General features: G+C 42.0%; 1 protein-coding gene across 9 annotated transcripts in view; it reads left to right on the forward strand.

The window, feature by feature from the left end:
• magi2a (membrane associated guanylate kinase, WW and PDZ domain containing 2a) overlaps positions 1 to 26,029 on the forward strand; it is a 173,764-nt gene that overhangs the window by 121,476 nt on the left and 26,259 nt on the right. For all 9 annotated transcript variants that reach the window (XM_056747609.1, XM_056747610.1, XM_056747612.1 and 6 more), the window contains one exon: positions 2,295 to 2,912. In XM_056747609.1, the coding sequence (XP_056603587.1) occupies positions 2,295 to 2,912 (618 nt within the window). The remainder of the gene's footprint in view (positions 1 to 2,294; positions 2,913 to 26,029) is intronic.

Consider the following 26,029-nt stretch of genomic DNA (forward strand, 5'->3'; position numbering starts at 1 on the left):
ACATAAAATGTGAGATTCTTTATTCTTTCCAACATTGAACTTTATTTTATTCAGCGTACTATACATTCAATATTAATTCAGATCAGTATGTGTTCTTGAGAATCCGGCCTTTGATCTTTGTGCCGCGTACACAATGCTCTACCAATTGAGCTACAGGAACTAACAAACAATAATAAATTAAATGTACCGTACATTTAAATCCGGGGTGCTATGTTAACATCAAACATTTGAGGGAAAGAATCTTAAGAAAAGTTCATTCAATAATTGTAATAGTAACAATATACAGACACTCCATAAAGCAAATAAAGGTTTTGTCAGGCAAGTTTAAGTGGATTCTCCTGCAATGTTTTAAAAGGATGTAATGATCTGGTTTGCGCTGTGGTGCTTTGGTTCAGAATAATGCTGACATTCATTTTGGTGTGGTACAGCGAAATAACACAATATCATTTGCTGTCCAGAAGCAAAATTATTGATTGGTACACTGGAGGCTGTGGGCAAATGTCAAACGTATTTACGAGTTATAAATCAAAATTCCTGCTCTGCACACAACAGTCAGGAGAGAACAAGCCTGTCAATAATCATACGGTATTGCATGATATCTCTAGGAAATGGAATGCACTTGACCAGCATAAATACATTAGTGACAAAGACATAAGATTGTACTACATTGTTTACAGTAGTGGCCAAAAGTGATGTCCGGTGGGCATATCTGTACAATATTTGCTTTTAATAACCCATCATGTTCGATTAACCCATCAAAATATTGAGGTGTATGGTACAAAATGGACAAAACATGGTAATCGTTTTACATTTTTTTTTGCAAATGACACTGTATCAAGACATAGTTTTGTTCTAATATACAAAAGTAAATATTTAATAATATGTTTGAATAAAGGGAGATGTTGTTAATTGGCCACTAAATTATGCCAGACACCCATATCACATAAATTTTCTATAACATACACATATTATAATATAATTCATATAGTTATATTTGAGATATTCCATCATTGTGATGAGTTTTAATGTGTAATATCAGGGTTAAGTTGACCTTTGAGCCTATTCAACATTAAGGAATTTCAGGAGAAGTTAGTTTTAGGTGTTTCTATAAAGATTACATCTGATACAGAGAAATACATACATTTAAAACATGTTGTAAAAAATAATGATTTATTTTAAGGCTGCAATGTACCTTATATTTCATTCATGCAATGACAAGGAGAAAAGAACTACTCTCTACTAAAAGACATTAAATGTGTATTTTTTCTCATATTTCTATTTTTTAGAAAGGGTGGGTCTCTTGAGATTGTACCTGTCTAGGTGGGTCCTGTATTTAAAGTTTAGGAACCTCTGATTTAATTTGTATACTTTAAAATAACTGTTGTTTTAAATGAAAAGATCTGCCAAAATGTAAATGAACGGTAGTAGAGGCTGTGATTCAAGCTGTTAAATATAAAACATAAAAAGCTGTTAAACTATAACGTCTTATTCAAATACAGTGAGTGAATGATGTTTGGGAGAACCGATCTGGAAGTATAGATCACAATGAAAGCCTGGGGTTTTGTTGCCACATGGCGATACTTTAGTTGAATTGAGAAAAGAGTCTTTCAAATTGGAGCCCTGTTATTGTCACAGTCGCCGGAGAGACTGCATGAATAAAACATGGAATGATTAAAAAGGCAAAAAAAAATTCATCCTGATTGAAGAGAATGCTCTTACTGGGTAAAATAATATTTTATTTGATTAAATAGCTCTTTTTTAAAACCTAGCAAACTGCCTTGATGTCTATACTTTGTATAGTGTGCACTATACTGTAGGCAGGGCCCTTTCAAGCCAGAATTATGAATATCACAAACGATGATATAAAATTCAGTCTAGATAGGCAGCTTACTTAAAGTTCCAGTGTATGAAACTTAGCGACGTCTAGTGGTGAGGTTGCGAATTGCAGCCAACAGCTCACTCCGCCTCTCGCCCCTCCCTTTTGAAACTAGGTGTTGTTACGTTTAAGCATTTATGCGAAGGAGATATCGTATTTACGAAACGCGCTCTGTAGAGCAATTTGTCCGTTTAGAGCTACTGTAGAACCAAAATGATGAATTGACGGTGTATGTAGAAAGAAATAGCTCATTCTAAGGTACTAAAAACATAACGCTTCATTACGTAGGGTCTTTATACACCTCTGAAGACATACTTATTTAAATTATATTGCATTTTTGTCAAGAGACCCTCCAAAAAATGAAGCTTTTAAACAGCACTTATATATATATTCACTTGTGCTTATTACTTGTTTCTAGGTGATGTGATTGTCTACATCAATGACGTTTGTGTCCTGGGCACGACCCACGCTGATGTCGTAAAGCTTTTCCAGTCAGTCCCGATTGGTCAGAGCGTAACCCTCGTCCTGTGCAGGGGTTACCCTCTTCCTTACGACCCCGAGGACGCAACCAGCACCATGCTTCCCCCCATTGGTTTAATGGAGCGTCCTCTACTCGTCAATGGGGGGAATAGCTACGACAGCTACATGGAGTACATCTCCCGCACCGCACGCTTCATGGACCCCCTCCAAACCCCGTTAGGACCACCACATCCCGGAGACACCCACTTGGACGCCGGTCCACTAGAGGACAGCGTCTCTATGGCGTCGTCAGGAGCGGCCGGAGGAGAGCTGTTGACCGTTACCATGGTGAAGGGGGGAGAGGGTTTTGGTTTCACCATTGCAGATAGTAGCGGAGGACAGCGAGTGAAGCAGATTCTGGAGGCGCAGGGATGCCCGGGGCTGTTCGAGGGTGATCTGATTGTGGAGATTAACCAACAACCCGCGCTAATGCTTTCGCACACGCAGGTGGTGGAGCTGCTAAAGGAGTGTCCGGTCGGGGCAGAGGCCACGTTGGTCGTACAGAGGGGCAGCACAGGTAAGAGAGCTCATATTTGTGGTGGTGCGGGGGTTTATGGCTTGTTTCGAAGACAACAGAAACCCATGACAGTTGCTCTTGAAGCTCAGTGTTTCACATTTTTATTGGTATCAGTTATCATCCCTTTAGAATGACGATTTTGGAGCGTTTATCCACATGTCTAGAACTTCAATTCAAGAATTCAATTATCAATGGCATGGATATACACTTGGATCTTGCTTATAATCTTGGTGTCTGAAATGTGCTCGCACAATCTGCTTTTTTAAATGACCAGACATGAGAATAGAAGTCTCATATTTTTCATATTGTTTTGACAGCATTTGTTTAGTCTACAATGCACATTAGCCGGATCTGTTTTTTTAAGTGAACAAACAAGATACCGCGTTGACATTTCATTGCTGATGATGAATATTTCACGTGCAGCGTTTTCGAATTTCAAGCTCTCTCAGTCATGTATCTTCCCATCTTAGTTATTGACCATTTGTTGTGAAGCTCCGTCCATTTAAGATCGCGCACGTTATTAGAGAAGCCAGGCTTCCTGATAGGACACATAAATGTTAATTGAAAGCTCAATATGCAGCGAGCAATCAGATACTGTTTTCTAGCTTAAATGACGCTCACTTAGACTCCCAGTGATGGAAAGCTTCTGGACAGGACCCAAAAAGGATTTGTTTACTACTTTTGCAATGTACTTTGATCTTTTCTAGATTAAATAAATGGTAAGACTCCCAGTCAATCACGCTATCAAGTGACTGGCCACTGACCGGGTAGGCAAACTGATGCAGGGTTGCCACATTTGCGTAAGAAAACTAACTCAAAGGCTAATTTAAACTAGCCCGATCGTGACCCCCGCCCGAATACCTAAACTAAAATAAGCATCTCTTATACCTATAATACATATTTTACTGTCACTGTTAGGTGAAGATAGCTTTTAAGCAATCATTGTCCACATACAGTATATGAAGGTGTTTGATTGGCCGGTTGGTTCATTGTGTCCTATTAACTTTTATAATTAAATCTTTAAGATCTGTTGCTTGCTCAAACCGCTGAGTCACTCTGAGGAACAAGCTGTTTCTGCCATTTTGTTTTCTGCGACCTTCACTGTGCAGAAAAGCACTGTGGGTAAAAATAGACTCTGACACATAATTAGCAAATGCATCAACATGCATAAGCGCTACCTGTGTGCTTAATACATTTCAAAACAGGATTCAGTACAAGGACTCTTGCATAACATGACAACAGATGCACTCTAATAGTTAATTCTGAAACTTCAAGCCTTCATTTAAAATCATTTAATCGTTTTACTTTGCTAATATGTGCCCTTACTTTTATTGTACATGAGTCATCAGTGAACTTTATTCAAAGAATGAAAAATCTTTGTAACCTGTATTATAAAAGTAGCAACTAGCCTTTTATATTTTTCTTTCTCTACAGATGTCCCTTATGGAACAAAATATATGGGAATATACTGAAAAATATAATGTAATATGTTAAATAATGAATTGCTGCATATTGGAACCAAGTGCTTAAATTTTTCAATGTATGATAATTTCTTATTTATTTTTCAATATATTGTTATATTGTAATATTTTATTGTATCCTTCCATATGTTTTCAAATACATACACTACCGGTCAAAAGTTTAAGATCACATACTCATTCTTTATTGATAAATTTTTCCACATTTTTAAATAACAAAAAATATATACAATTCATGGAATAACACAATTGAAACAGTGGGAGTTATGTTGTGAATAAAAGCTGTTATATTTAAGCATCTTCAAAGTATTAACCCTTTGCCTAGAATTTGCAAAATCCTATACTTGCCATTTTATCATTCAGCTTCTTGAGGTCTCAACCTGTGAAGCTTTTGAAGAAATTTACATCTATGCTTATTGTATGCTTTTTATTCATTATTTGGTCCAGTATTTGTTAAGTCATTTATTTAAAAACACTATTTTGACATGAATATGTTGGCACAATTGTATTTTTGTCAACAAAAGTAATTTCAAAGACTAAACTTATTTTTAAGTCAATGAGAAAAAAATGTCAAGTGATCATTCACTTTTGACCAGTATTTTATGTAATTATTTTGACAGATAATATATAGGAAAAAATATTGGGTAAAATTAATATCTTGGAAAAGATTGCATAATGGTCGAATGTGTATTGTAACCAAACGTCATTGTAAACCTTGTTAAAAGTCTGTGTTTGTGCGAATGTGTGGTAGCATTTTAACACTCACAGTTTCTACCAATCTCATAATAATCTTGAGTACCTATGGAGTAGTATTGCGTACTTCGTATCTTCGAAGAGTATTAGGTTTAATCACATTTATAAAAAAATATTTTCCTTGCATAATGTTAGTTATCGGTTAAATGTACCTTAAAGCCGAATTGCCTTTAAGGTGTTGTTGTGGCTTTCTATGTTAATGTAATGCAGCTTTTGTCTGTTCTTGCCAATAGTACATTCGGGGATTTAATGCCGATAATACAGCTTTATGATTGGGATACATCAACATGCTCTCAAGGGTGAAGTTGACCTTCAGTTTTTACATCCTGGTTAAAACACAGCCTTGAAAAATAAGTGAGAGCTTTAAAACCAAAGTAAATATATTCACAATTCATTGCAAACTTGCATTCAGGTCCGGCTCTATTCTGATACGTAACACCAATTTTCATAACCCAATCAATACTTTATGGATAAAATTAAGTCTTGTCCTACATTGTTTTTTATCTTGTCGAATATTCAGAAATCCAAACATTACAATCAATCAAATGGCTTTCCAAAGCTGTTTCATGTTGAGTATGCATTACGAATGTTCTCCTGAAGCTCTATAAATAACGAATATGTTCCCACGTCACATTTTCCAGCGCACGCACTTCCCACACACACTAACACACTGGCCAGACGCTGTCTCACATACAAATTACGCTTTTCTGGTTCAGCGTCTAGCTTTCAAGGGGCAGGGAATCAATGCTGATTATTTTACAGTGCTGTTGCTTATCGCTGCTGATAACTTGCTTCTCACCTGAAACTGATTTTTAGATTTGCCTCCAATTAATCAAGCCATTGACTTTTCTAGCATTACCGCAGTTATTCAATAAAAAAGACGACGCTGCACATGTTTTCAGCACACGTACAGTCTATCCAAGGTGTGAGAGACTAGAAAGCACAGAACGGTCTGCGGTCATAGGCCAAGAATAATTATGAGTCATTCATCTCAGGAATTAAAAGGCGAGCCACACGCACCTGTCTGTACTGTAGAAAGGTCATTCATTTGGTGCGTTTTAGTATTCAATGCGAAAAGCTCTTCAATAGCTACAGTTGACTGACACCTGCTCGGACGACATTTGAAGCATTTTTTTTAAAGCGCTTCGAGCCAGTGTGATTAATGACCCGTTTTATTCAGAGTGTGTGATGTAACCCGCAGAGAAGCGAAGAAAGAAATGGGAGAGTATATAGAGTAAAAACTAGGACGTGAGGATGCAAATGATTTTGAAAGGTATTTAAAGTGCTTGTGATGTTCGTGTAGGTCGGAAGTTAATGAGAGAAAGATTTATTGCTTGTTAAGCCCGTGTGATCAGCAGGCATCATTAGAGCTTCTATATCATATATATATCGAGTGCAGATGCACTTAAATACAAACTCCTTACTGTCACGTACATACAGTACAAATATAGTTGGGTGACGCGTGTTAAAACACATTTTTTTGTACTGGAATAAAAAAGTTTGAAGAAAGAAATATGTACTTTGAATATATTCTTAAGTACAGGTTTAATTTCAGTAGTCTTTGTTAACTGTGTTTATTATGTATACTATAGGCAACTTCATTGGGAACAACAGAAACAAATGTTATGTGGCCCAAACTCGACTTCCTTCGCAAAGAATCAAAAACTGTTGTTGTTTTTATGTCATTTAATACAATTATTATACAAAAAGTATTTGTATAAATTAATAGTAATTAACTAAACACAGACTGGAAGTTACCTTCGGGTCACCGTCTATAGATGTGTCCTTAAAGATGTACTATCCAATATGTAGGCTACTATCTAGTTTATGAGCTTTAATAGGGTCATATCATCTCAAATGGAATTCTTAACGGCTTTATACTAACCATATATATATTTTATATCTTGTTTCCCAGACAAGGGCAAATGACGTCAAACGCATAATATATTTGTGATGGCAGTTTTTTCCTCCCTTAATTTTTATGAGTGAGAACTCTTTCTTGACAGGGATTACGAGTTTAGAGATTATGTTTGAATTTAAGTTAGTATGGTGGGGATCCAGAATTTAAAATATCCGTAGAGACGGATTTTTAGCATTATTGAATGAAACTTTCATGACTGACCTACCATGGGCTCAGAGTTACACTGAAATAGGGGTGGGCGATATGGACAAAAAATTATATCTCGATATTTTTGGTGATTTTAACGATAACGATAATTACACGATATCCATTAAAAATGTGATTTAAAAAGGCAATTTAAATAGATTTAAAAAAAGAGTTAATTCATCACTGATGATAATAATGGGCACAATGTAAAATGAAAACATTGCTTATTTATTTTCTTTAACATGTAAGTATTGAAGTAAAAACAATTCAAAGACATACAAAATACTAATTGAACTAGTGTAAGAACATCAAACTCTGAGTAAACATTCAGTTGTACACCTCTGCTGTAATGTAAATTGTGCAGCATACAAGCAAGATGAAATAATAATAATAATGAACAAATAGCATCTGTAAATAAAGTACTCTGATCTGTAACATATTGCACACAACCATGTGTCCTTAGGGCCTTATTGCCTTACCACCTATGGCCTTATTGAACAAATACCTAACTTCAAGTACTGCCCAGTACAAAGATTGCACAAAAATAAAAAGGAAAATCTGCCCAAAAGGTGCACTTCCAAATCAGATTATCTTAAATAATATAATATACATTTGTTAACCAATGACATCAAAGTAAACAAGGTCCACAATTTACAGACAAATAAAATATAGTCACTATTATTAAAGCACACACAGGCATGGACAGATTCTGAAACTTTATAGAACATTATAGGCAAACTGCTCACTGTTCACATGTAGATTTAGTTCAAATTATGAGCCAAGACAAATCCGTTATGATAATACAGAATGTACTCGGGTCTTGTCTTTTAAATGAAAGAGCTTGTTGTGCAGTATTCAGTCGCCGCTTCTGTTTCTACAGCAGTCGGCTTCGCGCATAAGCTACAAAACACAAGAGCGCGAGGCAACATGACGTCATCGTGGAGTGGGCGGTCCGGTAAACAGTTAAGAAACTCCCCTTCCGCGCTTGCGTTCACGTACGCCAGGCACGTTCTCGCGTGAATAATTACGATACAGCTCTCTAGTCACAGATTTCGATGGGTCACAGATTTCGGCACAGCGCCGGTGTTCAACTTGCGGGCGGCCATTCGCTTACCATGCCTGTGAGAGAGATGACGACGTGTATGCGCAGAACAGCAATCATGTGACGCCCTGCTGCAGCCTCTGAATGTGTGGCATTTTAATGCGTGTTTTTTCGGAGTAATTTAAATACTCGATAATGAGAATTTGCACATCGTTTACACAACAAACTCGATATTATCGCAGACGATATATATCGCCCACCTCTACACTGAAAAAACGAATGTTGATACTTTTACTTAATTTTAACAAGCTACGTCAACACAGTCATCTAACTTAATCCGTTCAAGTTGGACCTGTACATGAATGACTTATTTAAAAAGAATAAAATTGGACAGATCATTTCTAGGACCCAGCATGCTTTGTGCTAGCATTGTGTCTTAAGTGTTGGTTTAATGTGTTTTTCATGTTCATTAAGAGTTTGTTATATTTTTGGGGGGTTTGTTCAGAAGAGCGTTGCCTTTGCTTAGTTTGTTATTTGGTAATATTTTTAAACTTAAATTTCTGTTTAGCTCTGTTAAGTTAATATCTTGGAAAAGATTGCATAATGGTCGAATGTGTATTGTGACCAAACGTAATTGTAAACCTTGTTAAAAGTCTGTGTTTGTGCGAATGTGTGGTAGCATTTTAACACTCACAGTTTCTACCAATCTCATATTAATCTTGAGTACCTATGGAGTAGTATTGCATAATTCGTATCTTCGAAGAGTATTAGGTTTAATCACATTTATAAAAAAAATTGATGCAGCACACAATAGCCTTCCCTACATCATTGCATTATCCCTTCGTAAATATTGATTCACTTTAAGTTTGTGTTGTTTCTGCACAAACGCACCGATTGCCAACCAAAGATGACTTAGTTTGGCACACCGCATCATGCTGTTCATGACCAGCATCTTTAAGCGCTGGGACCTCTCCATCTATACGTTTCAAACGATCTGCAAATCCAGCCTTATATCTACCATTTATATAACATCCATCACTGAAATGCCGTAAACAAACAGACACACCTAAACTTCACTATCGCAAGAGTAACGAGCTGCACCTGCAAGCCCACAGCGCAGCCAATCTTGACGCAGCATAGCCAAACTTGATGGTAAGCAGGTCTCCCTCGTCGGTTGGCACGTGGGCGGGCTCTTTCTTTCGCTTTGCTGTGCTTTTCCAGGATAGGAATAGGATCCCTATAACAAAATTTACAAAAACTGTCTGAAATAAGTTGGAGCGCTAGGGAGTGTAACAAGCACGTAAATAATATGTCATACATCAAACTCGTTTTTTGACAAGTTGACGATGTTAAGCATGAGAAGCCTGAATGTTTAACATTGTAAACAAGTCAGAATGCATGACACATCGTTGCATGCATCTTTTAGGCTTTAGTAAGCATAGTTATGAAAAGATTTGCAGGCTAGCAAGTTAGCATCTTAGCAGTGCAGTTAGTAAACAGCCTTACCTCCTGACATTCCTATATATGACATTGTAGCATTAGAGTGTTCTCTGAGAGAAATAAAACTGCAGTGCATTTTGGGTGTAAATAAACCCAACTGTGAAATACTTTTTACTTAATCAAATGTAATGTTCATCGCAGAGTTAGTTTAATGAGTTGAAGGTTTCAAACAATTTTCTACACTGCCAAAGAGAAAAGAATTGGGTATGTTTTTGGAAGAAAAGTCACTTGCTAACAGATGCTAGTTTCACTCAGGTTGTTTGGATCTGTGAGGGGCTTGTGGGTCACCCTGATTAATTTCAAACCCTTTGAAGCAGAACGCAGGAAGGTTATCAGCATTTATTCTCTTAATGTTGATGCGGTGAGATTTATACCTCACCAAAGTGAGAGCGATGAAACTAGATTGTGTTAAATGGCCTTGTGTGTCTGCAAGGGTACTGACCCATAGCCGGGACGTATGTTTTGTGTAAGTGTGTGTGGGTAGATGCTTTTGTGCTAGGCTGCTTGAAAGTCATTACGGTCACTTGAATATGAATATGGCCTGCTGTCCCGTACATAAGCAATCTGTCCTGTTCTCAGCCTTGTTATATCCAAACTGGCTGCACCGTGAGCCTCGAGACGCTTGAAACTGCTCGTAGCGGGCTCACGCTATCGCGCTAGCACCCAACTTTAGCATCCGTCTGTTGAAAATTACCATGACTGACATATGGTGGTTGGAAAAGGATTTGCACAAACGAACAGTTTGTGTCACGCTAAGTCACAGGGTCAGTTTTATTCAGCGTCGCCGCCATCTGTATTTATCCACACCATTTACTTAAGCACAATCAATTGGAGAATTTCCATCACAGCTGTCTGTTTATAACCTTTAATGCGAGTTACCCAAACAGGATGCGCACCTATAGTGTCATCCTTGCAGGTCCTAAAACAACATTCCTTTAACAACCTGATGTTTAGGCTAGGTGTATAGCTGGGATTTAGGATTCGAGTAATATAGAATCATTTTGTTTAATTATAAATAGGTTTATATTAAGGGCTCGATTTATGGCTTTTGCTTAGGACTTGAAAAGCATTGTTGTCAACCAACCGAATTTTAGGCTAGGTTTAAGCTCTAAAAACAGCCAATCAGAGTTAAGGGTTAGAGCTAAAGAACCTAATTATAAAGTAGGCATGTCACACTATACGATATCGTCAATAACCGTGATATTAAAACCACGACAATCAATATTATGCCATTTCTGCCCATACAATAATATCTTTAATAAGTCAGCACCCGTTTTTAAGTTTTGCCTCGGGAGCCACAATACTTACAAACACTCTCCCTATTCCTTACACTCAAATTTCAAGTGTGATTTGTTGATTTGCCAAGAAAACATTTTTCATAATTCTACGATAACCGCGAGGTAAAAAAAATCTGATATCATCAAAGACCTATTATAAACACGACCTATCCTCAAAATCTTCTGACTGTATAGTTCCCAGTTCAATTCCCTAAGAACGACCCACAGGAGCTTTTACAAAATTAACACTTTTACCGACAACAGGTGATGCGTAATTTTGCATATTACAAAAAGGGGAAAATGTGGTTATGGGACCATATACATTTTTTGGTAGCGCCAGTGAAAAGTAATTTATTTTCATTGACTTTTTCTACGACAGCTAGAGGGCGCTTAACCTCAAAGCATTACTATGTCGTAATAAGCTGCTTACACAAACGACCTATGGGGCCGTATTTTAGAAGAGGACAGGCTCTATAAACATATAATGATGTTAATTATGCAATTTTTTCAATCCCAGATTTGTGTCCTACACTTGTTTTATCTAAACCTCGATGAGTAAATTACATCAGCGATGGTTCGCTCACACAGACAGATCTGTAATGCGTGGCGGGTTGGCCAGACATCCCATCGTAACTTTGGAGCAGTCCTCTGTACGAATCCAATCAGTGAAGCGTTCCAGGAGCGTTTAGACAGCCTATTATACGCCCTAATAAAAGTGTCAGTTCTCCAGTGCTGAAATGATGTGCCACTTCTTAATGTGCCGCAATTTGGCCTCACTGCCTCACCACTGGACACTGGCCATCTTTTCTAATTGCACAAGTGCAAATAAAAGTCTCCTTCCTGCACAGCTTGATGATCTTTTCTAATCTTTTCTTTGCGTCTTGCAGTGCAGATCACAGGTTGTTCAGACTTGGTGAAATTCTTGACATAGGAAAATTCAGCTAGTGGAAGAGGATTTGATGATTGGACAAAACTATTCATGGCTATGGCTTGTACAATCAGTTGTGTCATCTCAGAAGATAGTAACAAGCTAGATTTTTAGGCCAATCTCAACCAGGACACGTCCTGAAATGTGAAGCCAAAGAAATTCCGCAGCAGTATTGCTCATAAATCCCGCCCTCTCCATGTAAACGAATGGGAATCATGTCGAATTCAAAAATCCAATTGCACTTAAAATATATTTTTACTACTGATGGTTTCCGTCATGTTAGGTGGTTGGTGATGTTTTCACCTTTATGAAACGTTTGGTTTTAGTTAAAAGATGATGTAAAAAGGGGGAGTGGTTAGGCGAATTCTTCATTTACAATTGAGTCATCAAGGAATATAGGAGTTACCTTGATATCCTGGTTCCACCTGGTACTCCTGCACAGACTCTAGGTCTAAATGATGTCAGACATTTTGGCCGTCGTCCATCAACGGTTTATGATCTCAACTCAATATAAGCGTTAAGAAGACAATGAAGCCTTGAAAAATGTGCGGTTATAGATTTCTGAAATTCACATACTGTAGGGTGCTTTAGTTAAATTAATATAATATTTTTCTATTCTTCAGTTGTATCAGGCTATAGATTAGGCTTTAAACTTCGGAAACCTCAAAACTATTAAGCGTGACAGTAGACCGATTGTTTATGAATGTCCCATTCAATTTGTCCAGATGGTCAAATGCTTCTACTGCCAGATCTCTTTGTTTTTGCACCCCACACGTCTAGCACTTTTCACTTGTGAAAATACCCTTGGCTGCTGATTTAAGTGCAGTTTGGCATGTTCCCCTGGAATGGTTAATGTTTGGATTTGTCTTTGAAGAGCTCGTCCAGGATTTTATTCTCTGAGTCCATAGATTACCACACACAGTGCGCCATCTGCCGTTGGCCTGAGAGGCTTGCTAAGACAATATCTTACTGTTACCAAATAATTGTTGGCTGTCTCTCGAATTTTCACGATGAGATCCTTGGTAATATGGCAGACAGCTCTATAGTCAACATTGGTTATGATATCCGGATGTCGGGAATTACTTGGGAGCCACTGACCTCTAAAATTAAAGCAGCCAAATGAATTAAAGGCACTGAATGAAAGAGCCTCTCAATATCGATTGTTGTGCAGCCGACGTCCATCCTCATGGCAGATTTTGTGGATGAATTTTTCATTGCTGTCGTTTGAGACCCACTGGGAGAACCATTAAATTCCTGTCATTTTAGGCTTCATCATTGTTAGCAGATCGACTAGAATGTTGAATGTTAGTGAAAGGAATTATATTTACATCTATTGTTTTTGAAGGATATTTGTTTACCACTGACTGGCTTTTACTATTAAGTGTGGGTAAATGCATAAAAGTATAGGAGAAGTTTGTGGAGAGCCTATGTGGACAGGAAGGGGTCGAGTCTTACCTATAAAAGGCCAGACTTAAGTTTGTTGGGCACATACATCTGAAAGACGTCTATTTAATGTCTGCATTTACATGTGCAAGACGTATTTTTTTGTTTGTTTGCAATACGTTTCCAGAGAGATGTCATGTAGACATCGAGATGATGTCTGTAAGATAGTTTAAGAACTAGAATGTTTGGAAAACTGCCTTTTCTAAGATGTTTATCAGATGTTTTTACACAGCAGATGTTTTTCAGATCTTACAGACGTACCTGTGCTATCTGGACTATATCAGTACGCTGTGGATACTCACATGTAGATGTATACATTTGAATTTCCCCCACATTTTCCCCTTTTGTTTTTTCTTTGGGTTTTATTTGTTGTGCATCTATAAATACTTAAGTGTTGAACTGTCTTATTTGGCACTGTAAATATCTGCTTACAATGTGTATTTATGGTCAATGATATGATCTATCAGTTATCTTTTATTCTAGCAGCTCAATCCATCTTTTGTGTTTGTGTGTCTAGTAAGAGAAGCAGATGACTCTTAACTGCTTCAGGAAAACAAACGCCTCCCAGCATCTCACCAAAGAAGTAATTAGCTCCGGCTTTACTGATATTCTCATTAGCTGATGTATACCCATTAACTCATCAATGGGGGTGGGGGTGGGGCTGTTTGCTTACCAAAGCCATGCTTCACTATTTCAATATGAATTTATGGGAAACATCTATTGACATGGAATATGAATACGCACATGCTTTGTTTGACAGATTAGTTGTATATGATCCATGTATGAAGGTCATTTCAGTCAATTTAATGTTGGAACTTTACCCATGAGTCTGAGTGATTAAAGTCAATGCCTAAATACACACCAGTGCATCAAACAAGCTAGAAAATCTAAGCTTCTGTTCTGAATTATATGAGAAACCTTCCAAGTTGGGCGTTTGCCCAGGTGTCTTGTATTGTTGGCCCTTGTGTTTGTGAGAGAGAGAGAGAGAGAGTGTGTGTGTCTGTTTTGATTTAATTCAGCCATTCATTGAAATCACACACTTTTTCCTCTATTCATCTGAACTGGCTGAATGCAAGTCACCTACATATATAGGGCACACTAGGTTAAATAGAGGGACAGTTTTGTGAATTTGCTAAAGGTGAAGGCAGTTCCCTTGTCAAATGAATATGTATCTATGTCTAAGTATCATGAACTTTAAAGGGGGGTTTCCCGCACAGGGCTTAAACCTAGTCGCAGACTAACTTAAATGTTAAAGGTGCCTCGATCGAAAACAACTTGCACTGACATATCTTAAAATATATCTGTGTGGTATCCGTCTCAAGATGCAACCAGTAAATTTTTGTTAAATATCTAAAAATAACTTTATTATCCTAATTTAAGGCCTATTCCTGGCTTAAAGGGATACTTTACTATCAAATAAAAATGTCCCCATGTTTTACTCACCCTCAAGGCATCCTAACTGAATATGGTTCCCTTTCTGTCGGTCTCTCGACGTTGTGTCGAGAACGACAGATGGGGTTCGCCCTTGAGAACCAATCAACTCTGACTACTATAGAAAAGGCCAATGAAATTTGGCGAATGCAATTTGCATGCCGGGCTCCGCCCCCGGAAATCCGGTATAAAAGGAGGCCGGCGTGCAGCATTCACTTACCTTTTGTTCTTCAGAGCCATCGCTCATGAGTACAACTCAGGATTCAATCCTCTACAACTACACGCTGGTGCTACGACGTGTTACAGCGGATCGTCCCTTTCTGCAGCGACCTTCCCCTGGGCGTCTCGGCGGTTCCGGAGGTGTTAGAGATTTTTTCTAAAAGTCCTTTTCAGGACTGACTGAGCATTCTCCAGCGCGGCATGTCCCGCTGTTCTCTTGGGTGCGGCACCCTCATCGAGGAGGGGGATGAACACGATCGCTGCATTAGGTGTCTGGGCGTCCAGCACACTGAAGCAGCGTTCGTTGACACATCTGCCTGCACTGCGGGCAGATTGTCATTCAGAAGTTGCGGTCACGGGTGGCTGTCTTCCTACGGGAACCAGCCACCATTTCGTCTGCTACCCGGGCTGTGACATCTGTGGCTACGGCCCCGATGACCACCCACGTTAGCAGCGTTAGTGATACGGGGAACTCTGCGAACGTAAACCCGCCAGCCAAGTGCTCACGGGCCGATCGCACCCCGATTCGCTCTTCTGAACGTTCCCCAACCGGCGGTGGCATACCGTCCGGATCCTCACGCACACACTCGGAAACGATGTGTGACGTAGATGAGATGTCGCTCGCAGCATCGGAGGGAGACTGGCATCCGACTCTGCCGAATCCAAACTCCACCCCCAGCGGTCGAGTTCAGGAGGAAGCAGAAGTGATGTCATCCGTGCTAACCCGGGGATGCGTGGTTCCCGAGGTCGGTGCGCGGTGCAAACCGCGCCCACCCCGGGTGCCATGTTTTTCCCGGAGGTGCATGAGGAGCTGTGTAAAACTTGGAACGCTCCTCTCACGGACCGTTCCAGTGAAACCAGCTCCGGCTCCCTTACTTCCCTCGATGGTGAGGCAGCCAAGGACTGCGTCGAGATCCCCCGGGTGGAACGTCCGCCTGCGGTGCACCTGTGCCGCGGACGGCTACCACCTGGGGGGGGATCGACCACTCCTACCGTCCAAAGCACGTAAGACTTTGGCATCACTGGTGTCGAAGGCTTGCGATGTTGCGGGCCAGGCTGCCTCCTCTCTCTATGCCTTGGCCATCCTGCAGGTCCGCCAGGCCAGGGCGTTGAGAGGGCTCCACGAGGGTAAGGCCGACCCGGGTATAATGCAGGATCTCCGTGCCGCCGCTGACAGCGCTCTACGGGCGACTAAGGCGGCGGCACGGGCCCTGGGTCGGACGATGTCCACGGTAGTGGTCCAGGAGAGACACCCCCGGCTATACCTTGTGCAGAAGAGTGACAGCAAGGAAGTCCGCTTTCTTGATGCACTCATCTTGCAGGGTGGGTTGTTGGTAACACCGTCGAGGACTGCGCTCAGCAGTTTTTTGACGGCGAAGCAGACAGTGGCAATTAACCACATTTTTTTCACGCCGCGACTCGGCCGCCTACAGGCCTCCGAGATCTCACGTGACGTCTGCTTCCCTGCAACCCAGGACCCTTTCGACATCGGCTCCGGTTCCTGTGCCCCCACAGGCGGCACCCCGGAAGCAGAGGTCGAGGGGGAAACCTCCACCCCGTCAGCAACCTCCTCGCGAGAAGGGACACTGACGGGAAGACCCCAGGGAGAACAACATCGGGCCCGAACCTTCACAGCCACGGCTCTGATCGGTCGGTACGGGACGACTCCTGCCTCGTCACCAAAGCCGGGCCCTTGTTAGGGCTTGGCGCCCACTTACTCACTGAGTTTTCTGTTCTCCCCGGGTTTACTTGCAGCCGATCGCACACTCCACTGGACTGTGCTCGGCGAACCGACCTCACACCCTGGCGAGGCGTGAGGTCGTACACATATACGACAGCCGTCACCACTCTCAAACCGACAGTGCGTGCCGTTGTCCCGCCAGGCAGGTAAGCAGGCGGAGCAAAAACCTTCCCTCCGGGGACTCCCCGCGACATGGTTAGCTCCGCCAGCCGACGAACCACCCCCCGTGGGAATGATGAAGCAGACCGTCCCCTTGGTCACCCTGTCACAGTCCCTGGGAGCTCGAGAGCTGCCCACACTGTCTCGCTGGCTAATGAGGGCGGTCCGTCTTGGTTACTCGATCCAGTTCGCCAGAGACTCACCCAAGTTTCGGGGCATCATCTCTCCCTCTGTCAGAGGCAGGGACGCCTCCGTACTTCGGGTAGAGGTCACCACCCTTCTGGCAAAACAGGCATCGAGTTCGTCCCTCAAAACCAAGATGTTCAGTGGGTCACCACCCGCACTTCATCGTTCCCAAGAAAGACGGCGGGTTGCCCCCAAAGGCTGCGTACCCTGAACAGAGCACCTTTACAAGCTGCCATTCAGGGTGCTCACACAGAGGCGCGTCCTGACATCTATGAGGTGTCAGGATTGGTTCGTGGCAATCGACCTGAAGGACGCTTACTTTCATGTCTCGATCCTCCTCGACACCGGCCGTTCCCACGGTTCGCGTGCGAGAGGCGGGCATATCAGTACAGAGTCCTCCCTTTCGGTCTGTCCCTGACCGCCCTTTCTCCCTGAGAGGAGGAAGGCGAGCGGGTACTAAACTATCTCAGCGACTGGCCTATCTTGGCACACTCGCGAGATCTGTTATGTACACAAAGGGACCTGGTGCTCCGGCACCTAGGTCGATTGGGACTCCAGGTCAACCAAGAGAGGGGCAAGCTCTCCCCAGTGCAGAGCATCCTCTTTCTCGGTATGGAACTCAGCTCTGTCACCATGTCGGCACACCAGTCCGCAGTTGTGCCCAACCAGTGTTGAACTGTCTGAAATGAACATTTTAGGCAGACAGCGGTCCCCCTGAAACAATTCAGAGGCTCCTGGGACACATGGCGTCCTCGCGGGCTAATACCCCTCGAGTTGATGCACATGACACCGCTCCAACACTGGTTTCAGAGTCGAGTTCCGAGGAGAGCGTGGCACACCGGCAGCAGGCGCATGGTGATGCTGCCCTGCTGCCGACGCACCATAACCCCTAGTCTTTATGACTTTTTCGACGGACTCAGGTCCCTCTGAGCAGGTTATGAGGCAGGTCGTGGTGACGACTGAAGTCTCCCTGCAGGGGTGCGGTGTAGTGTGCAACGGGCACGCAGGTGGGGTGTTGGACGAACCCCCGCCTGCGCTGGCATATCAATTGCCAAGAGTTGTGGGCTATGCTACTTGCACTGAGCAGGCTACGGCCTCTCGTGCGAGACATGCACGTGCTGTTCCGAGGACAGCACTATAGCTGTAGCGAATACAGATCGTCAGGGTGGCGTTCGCACACAGCAGCTAAACACAACTTGCTCGACGCCTCCTCCGGTGGAGTCAACAGGTGACTCGTTCCCTGCAGGCCACACACCCCGGGCAAACTGAACTAGACAGCCGACGTGCTTTCTCGCCAGTTTATGCCTCGTGGAGAGTGGCGACTCCACCCCCGTGCAGTCCAGCTCATTTGGAGGCTGTTCGGGTAGGCCCAGGTAAAACCTGTTCACCTCCCGTAACACCACCATTTGCCCGCTTGATAGTCCCTGCCCTCGGCACGGATATCCTTGCGCACAGCTGGCCGCGGGATGGGCGGAAGCACACCTTCCCCCCCCCAGGAGCCTTCTTGTACAGACTCTGTGCAAGGTCAGGGAGCAGGAGCACCAAGTGTTATTGGTTACACCACACCGGTCTAACCGCACTTGGCCTCAGAGCCGATGCTCTGGACAGCGACTCCCCCTGAACCATTCCCCTGACAGAGGACCTGCTCTCTCAGGGGAAGGACACGTTCTGGCATCCCAGATCAGACCTCTGGAACACCCATGTCTGGTCTCTAGACGGGACGAGAAGATCCTAAGATGGCTACTCCCCCTATACGGCTGAGACCATCACCCAGGCTAGGGCCCCATCTACTAGGCGGTTACACGCCTCTAGACGGTGCCTCTTCTCGTCCTGGTGTCTTTCTCAACGAGAAAGACCCACTGAGGTGCTTGATCAGGATTGTGTTCCCCTCCTCACGAGACTGGAGACTAACATCTCCCTTCCACACTGAAAGTGTATGTAGTCGCTATTGCCACTCATCACGACTCAGTCGGTGGAAAGTTTCTAGGGCAACACGACCTGGTCACCAGGTTCCTAAGCAGCGAGAGGGCGGAATCCGCCTCATCTCCGCTCCATACCCTCTTGGGACCCTAAGTGGTCCTGGGGAGCCTCAGGGCCCCCCAAAGAGCCCCTCGGAGGTTCCGATCTTCCTCATAGAGTAAGACGGCCCTCCTGACGGCGCTCACTTCTTTCAAGAGGGTAGGGGACCACCGAGCATCCTCCGTGTCCCTGGATTGCCTTAAACTCGGCCCTGGAAACTCTCACGTTATCTTGAGACCCAGGCCCGGATGCGTGCCCAAGAAGTTCCCACTACTCCCTCCGGGGCCAAGTGGTGAACTTGCAGGCGCTCCCCATAGGGGAGGAAGACCCAACCCGATTAGTGTTGTGTCCAGTACGTACTGGACCGCACGCAGAGCTCTGAAGCTCTGACCAGCTCCGTGTCTGTTGGAGGACAGCAGAAGGGGAAGGCTGTCTCCAAACAGAGGCTGGCGCACTGGGTCGTGGACGCCGTTACGACGGCATTCCGATCTCAGAATCTCCCATGCCCATTGGCAGTGAGGGCTCACTCCACACGGAGTTTAGCCACCTCCTGGACACTGGCAGAAGCGCCTCTCTAGCAGACATCTGTAGAGCTGCGGGTTGGGCTATGCCCAAACACCTTCGCAAGGGTTAACAACCTTTGCGTAAACCCGGTGTCAGCCCACGTCCTGCGTGGCGACATGTAGGACTGGCATCCGGGGGGGCGTATGCCTGCGAAAGCACCTTTCCACCCTCTAACAGGTTGGGTCAGTGTGCTATTTACCTTTTCTTCTTACCCGAACACATCGCTAAGAAACTGGTACCTCACCAGCCTCCCTTCTTACCCAGACACTGGTTAAGAATAGGCATTCCATCCATCACCAAACAAGCACCCCCTGGGGGCTGGCTGGGCAGAGCAGCCTTCCCCCTTAGGCCGGGATACCATGTGAGCTATCACAGATAGCTCTAACCGGACCTAGTGCTACCGGACGTCTGTAACACCCCCTCCGTGGGCTGTTCCGTCTGATGTATCCTCATGAGAATGGTTCCCACTCCTGGTAACCCATGAGCTTCCCCAGGTGGGCCTCCACCTCGCGGTTAACTACTCAGTCCGCACGTTCCATGCGTTCTCCTCCAAGGACGAGACCATACCTATATCCACCATATTCCTCCCCACGGGTAGGAGGTGGCCTCTGTAGCGCTTCTCTGATTAAGAGTCGCGCTTACCCGGTGTAAACTGATCTGGATGGCCTCTCGCCTATAGAGAGCTAAGGCCCCGTCCGTGAAAGTTACCGGTCAGGGCTGTACCCATCTTTCTCCAAGAAAGCTCTGGAACCCCCCGACCACCACACTGGAAGGTTACAGTCTCACGAAAGCTTCGAGATGACACGCCCAGGCTTGTTACCGTCGCTTCGCTAGAGATTGTGACGCGATACAGCGTTGTGGCGTTTTCCATAGGCAACCCCATCTGTCGTTCTCGACACAACGTCGAGAGACCGACAGAAAGGGAACGTCTTGGTTACGTATGTAACCTCAGTTCCCTGATGGAGGGAACGAGACGTTGTGTCCCTTATGCCACGAACACGTATCGTATTCTGCTGCAGTTTGAGAGGTCTCAGGCTCTTCAGAACAAAGGTAAGTGAATGCTGCACGCCGGCCTCCTTTTATACCGGATTTCCGGGGGCGGAGCCCGGCATGCAAATTGCATTCGCCAAATTTCATTGGCCTTTTCTATAGTAGTCAGAGTTGATTGGTTCTCAAGGGCGAACCCCATCTGTCGTTCTCGACACAACGTCTCGTTCCCTCCATCAGGGAACTGAGGTTACATACGTAACCAAGACGTTTTCTTGTAGAATAATGCAGTCGGAGTTCTGATACCAAGTATCGTTTTACTTCCAATTGGTAGAATGGGAGTGAACGGTTTCGACTTTTTGAAGCTCCAAAAGGTCCATCCATTGATCAAAAAACTGCTCGACACGGCTCTGTTGTCTTAAAAAAGGTCTTCTGAAGCAAATCGATGCATTTGTGGGCCTGTCTAAGTTTTTTATTACCTTTGTTCTACTTAAAAAAATAGCCATATTGACAGTGCTATTACCGTTGATGTCCAGCTTCCGTCATCTCTTGAATGCACGTGAACCAGAGGCTTGTTTTTCCGGAAATGACAGTGACGAAAACTCCCACCAGAGTAGATGCGATCCTATTGGAACAAAACAAAACTTGTGTCTGCGCAGCCCAAAGTGTATAAAGAAGACATGTGTCTGCGCAGCTTGCGTTGTATAAAGAAGACGCGCCTTACTTGATAACTGTATAAAGAAGACACGCCTCACTCTTTTATAGAATGTAACATCAATATAAGAATACAATCTAGCCCCACATTATAACTGTCAAGCTCGCGCTTTTTAAAGAAGCTGTGTCTCTGCGCAGTGCCAGAAATGCCACACTATATAATGCAGCAGGGCCATAATCTGATGGTAGACATCGTCCGACCCTAATCAAAACCGTAATGTTTGATTGTTTGCAATGACTGTTCACATAAGTGACCAAGTATCCGAACCGGCCAGTAGTTTAAAATCAGTATTGTATCCACAACATATTCAAAAATGTATCCATAACATCTACATACAGTATACTGTATATTCAATATATGCAACATTTAGTATATTATTTACGCTATCAGCAGCAACTGCATTGGCGAGCCTGCTGGGTCTGTCTGTATATTATGAATAAATGAAGATTTATGCTCCCCATCTGATCTCTGATGTTTAATCTTGTTTAGATAATGAAATGTGCCTCGGTCATAAAGCGAGCACTAGACGGTTAGCAAATCGCTGATATGAGCTAAAGTGGACATCTGATGTCCCAAGTGCCCACAGCATATTTTAATCACCACGCATTATAGCCCACACAAAAGATGCTAGAAGGACGGAGAGATTTTTGCAAGGATTTAAAATGGCAACACAAAATCACTTTGCAGAAATGACGCAAAGACACCTGTTAAAAACATCACATTATCAGTGTTATTATAATAATTGTAATGAAGTGTAAATGAAGTGGCATGACTCACAGTAGTGGGCGGGGCACCGCATTAAGGCCAATGACAACCTGTCCGTCACACAGTGTATTTGAAAAGGCAAACCGCTGAAATGATTATAAGGTTGAAAATTGCAAAAATTCACTGTCAAGAGACTTTATAATGATACAATATTAACCATATGCACAGTGGCAATGTAAAAGGTACACAGCCATCGAAAGTTGAGGGTCTGAATACCTTACTTATTTTTTTAATACATTTAGATATTTTTCTACATGATTTTTTCTGACCTTGAGATGCTTTTTAAACCGCACTGAATGAGTCCTTTATTATTTTTTCTTCATTATTCAAAGTTATTTAAATAAAAAAATATTCAAAGGTGTAGTGTGTACATTTGAAAGAAACTAATATGTTTGTACAATTATATATTTGTCTTCATTACTTATTTCAGGCATTTAAAGAATGCACTTTCAGATTAAAAGGATTTCAATGTGAAGAGAAGTATTTCACTCAAGTGACTCAAAACTTTTATAAGTGATATATTGGTTAAACCTAAATGGTATTACAATTATTTAAATATAAAAATGTTAATAAGACAATTTAAGTCATACAGTATATTAAATACTGTGCATTTTACTACTATGCTGCAGATATTCTTAATAATCTTATTATCCAGTTTTTATACATTATACTGTATCTGTAAGACCTTTGCTTTATGGCTTCATCTATTTTCTGCATGAGAAAAACCGACAATAAAATTTTAACCAAGCATGACTGACAAAATATTCAATGTAATTGCATGAATTTATGACTTTATTCTTGACAATGTCAGGCCTGTATTTCCAGGATTTTCTATTGAAATGAGAAATGCTTCTATTATAAAATCTTTTTGTTCCAAATGTAAAAATGATACACCTGCTGCTTGGTTTTGCAATGCTTTGTCTATCTAAAACCTTCATCGCTGTAGAGACTCTTATCACTAAAACCTTGCTTCAGCTATGTGTAAACCTAATTTCAGAGGATTCCTTAAAGTCACGGTTATCTGCAGATGCTATCTCGTGTCTAATAACATTAAAATCTTTAGTTTGTCACCCCCTCCCAATTTAAAAGAGATTTGCAGCGGTTTCTCTCCCTGTCGTGTGAATTCCTACATTTAGGAAAAGCCAGCTGATCACCAGTTAGTGAAGAGTAGATTAACAGGAGAGATAGCTCTTACATCATTGCCAAAATTTATTATTTGTCTCACCTTGTGTTCCTATACAGATTTAAAGAACTTAAAACCTATATGGCTCTCTTATCTGTGGAACACAAAAGAAGATATTTTGAGAAATGCCTCTGTGGTTCCGTGTCCAAATAATGGAAACAATGGACCAATGTTGTTCGGTGACCAGCGTTCTTCAATACCTTCAAACATGATTCAATCCCATTGACTTCAATTACATGGACACAAAACCACTGCAACATATCTCAAAATATATTTTGTAGAAGAAAGAGTCACATGCAGGTTTTAAATAACATGAGGGTAAACAAATTTTCAGGTGAACTATCCCTTTAAATGTGTGCTAAATGACTATAACACACAGCCTGGAACAGCTCATTGCTTTAACAAACAAAAACTAAAGATTTGTTTTCCGGTGACCTTTTCTGTTTTCTTTTTGTTTATTTGTTGTGATTGATGGCACCATTGATCGCTGTGCTCCAATAGCTTATAGCTCCTGCATTTTGGCAAAGCACTACTTGAAGTAAATATTTTTTTTCTCAAGGATGTTTTGAGCGTCTTGCGATCATAAGATCATCTTCGCTCGTTGATGAGGCTCAATACGACCTGTGCCTCTCCATCCGAGCGCTCTCCAAATCTCTCCTCCAATTCAGCGCTTTCCTCATATTCAGATGAAGCACAATCAGGACACTTCCCTGCTAAAGCAGCTGTACTGCTTTAGCATTGCAGATTTCTTCCATTATAACCGTGGGCTTGCTCACTGGAGCAGCTCTGTTGGACTCTCCGCTTCTATTTGATGACTCATGCCCGACCGGCGTCAGCGCACTTCTTTTTTGCTTTTAATCCACACTGTTGCAATTTTGTGTTTGTGTTGTACGTGTGGCACAGAGGAAGCGTAGCAGTGTGTGTTTATGATGAAAATCATAATTGTAAATTGCTTTCCTTGATTTTTTTTAACACAAATATTCAGGTTGATTATTAGAATTTACATTTAAAACTATTTTCATGCAGGGCACCCATAATGCACATTCTTCACTAAAGTGATTCATTAATGTTTTATACAGAAGTTATTCAAGAACGTGAACTTATCTTTCACATTTTTTTAACAGGATGAAAATCAAAAACTCAGGTGAACTGCTATATATTCTTTGAATAAATGATACACTGAAGGCACTGGGATGTCTCCATCCCATCATAATCAAAAAGTAAATGCTGTATGTTTACATAGTTTCTTTATTTTAAAACTATTTGAACCTTGCAGTTCAGTGAAAGCGCATTATAAACTCCTATTTTAACCAATAAAGCAGTTAATACCGCAGAATATATCTCTTATTAATAAAATAATATTGTATAGACTGAATAAAAATACGCTGCTTGCATCAATGTTTGGGACTTCAAGTTCTAATAAAATTGAGTAGTACCAACAAACTATTCTGAGTTTAAGGTGTTTTTAAGTAACACTTAATTTCTGTTCATTATACAAATGATGAACAATCCTAAGTGTCGAAGGGTTAGAAGCAGGAACTGTTCTTGCCTCTAGTATTTTTAATTAAAACAGCATTCATGATAGTTAAGCCTGTTGTCAACCTAAACAAAAGTAGTACTCTTTTCACAATGGTAACCTCTTTAAACCACCAACCTAACGAGAACTCTATCAAATACTAAAATACCAAACATTCATCGGTCTCTTCCTACTCTCATTTCAATTCAATTTCATAAAATTCCATTTTTCTACATTGACTCTCAAAATGAAATTTCTGTTTATTTCTTCTCTAATCAACACAAGAAGATATTTTGAAGAACGTTGGTAACCGAACAACGGCGGTATCCATTGACTTGCATTGGTTTTGTGTCCATACAATAGAAGTAAATGGGAACCACCTTTGTTTGGATACCAACGTACTTCAAAATATCTTCTTTTGTGTTTGGAAGAAGTATGTCATAGCGGTTTGTAATGACAAGAGGGTGAGTGATTGATGACAAAATTTTCATTTTTGAGTCAACTGTCCCTTTAAGATTCTTGAGGGTCAGATCATCACAAACAGTTATTGTAATTGTAACGCATAAATACTCTTTTAAAGCTCCTCTCTTTTGGCGTTCCATTCACGGGTCAACATGATTGAAAATCGTGCCAGCCGTAATTATATTCTCCATTATTTATTTGACCGTTGTGAATTCCTGAAGGGTATCTGTGGCTAACAGATCTGTAGAAAGATCGACGGAGAAGTTGAATGAAAGACACCGAGCATCCCATGTGTGTGTGTTTCAAGGCCGATTTACAATGAGTTTAAAGAGAAAATAGTCATGAATGTACCATTTGATGTTGGCAAGCATTGTTTAGCTCTTAACGCCAGGAGAGGTGCTCTACACCGCCAGTACTCCCTGTTTGTTATGATTAGAGTTCAGAAGCCCTGTGAACTTGAGCCTCATCCCAGCCTACATTCCTCCTCCCCAGAGGAAAATACACATTTGATGTGATGCGGAGACATCGTTATTTGAATTTTAAGCATCTGTCTTGTCATTGGATTTCAACGTCCTTTTATGGATGGCCACCAAATCGAACATCCACGTCTTTAGGGTCAAACATTTCAGCTATTTTACACGT

The sequence above is a fragment of the Triplophysa dalaica genome, chromosome 5 (assembly GCF_015846415.1).
Source record: "Triplophysa dalaica isolate WHDGS20190420 chromosome 5, ASM1584641v1, whole genome shotgun sequence".
NCBI lineage: Eukaryota > Metazoa > Chordata > Actinopteri > Cypriniformes > Nemacheilidae > Triplophysa > Triplophysa dalaica.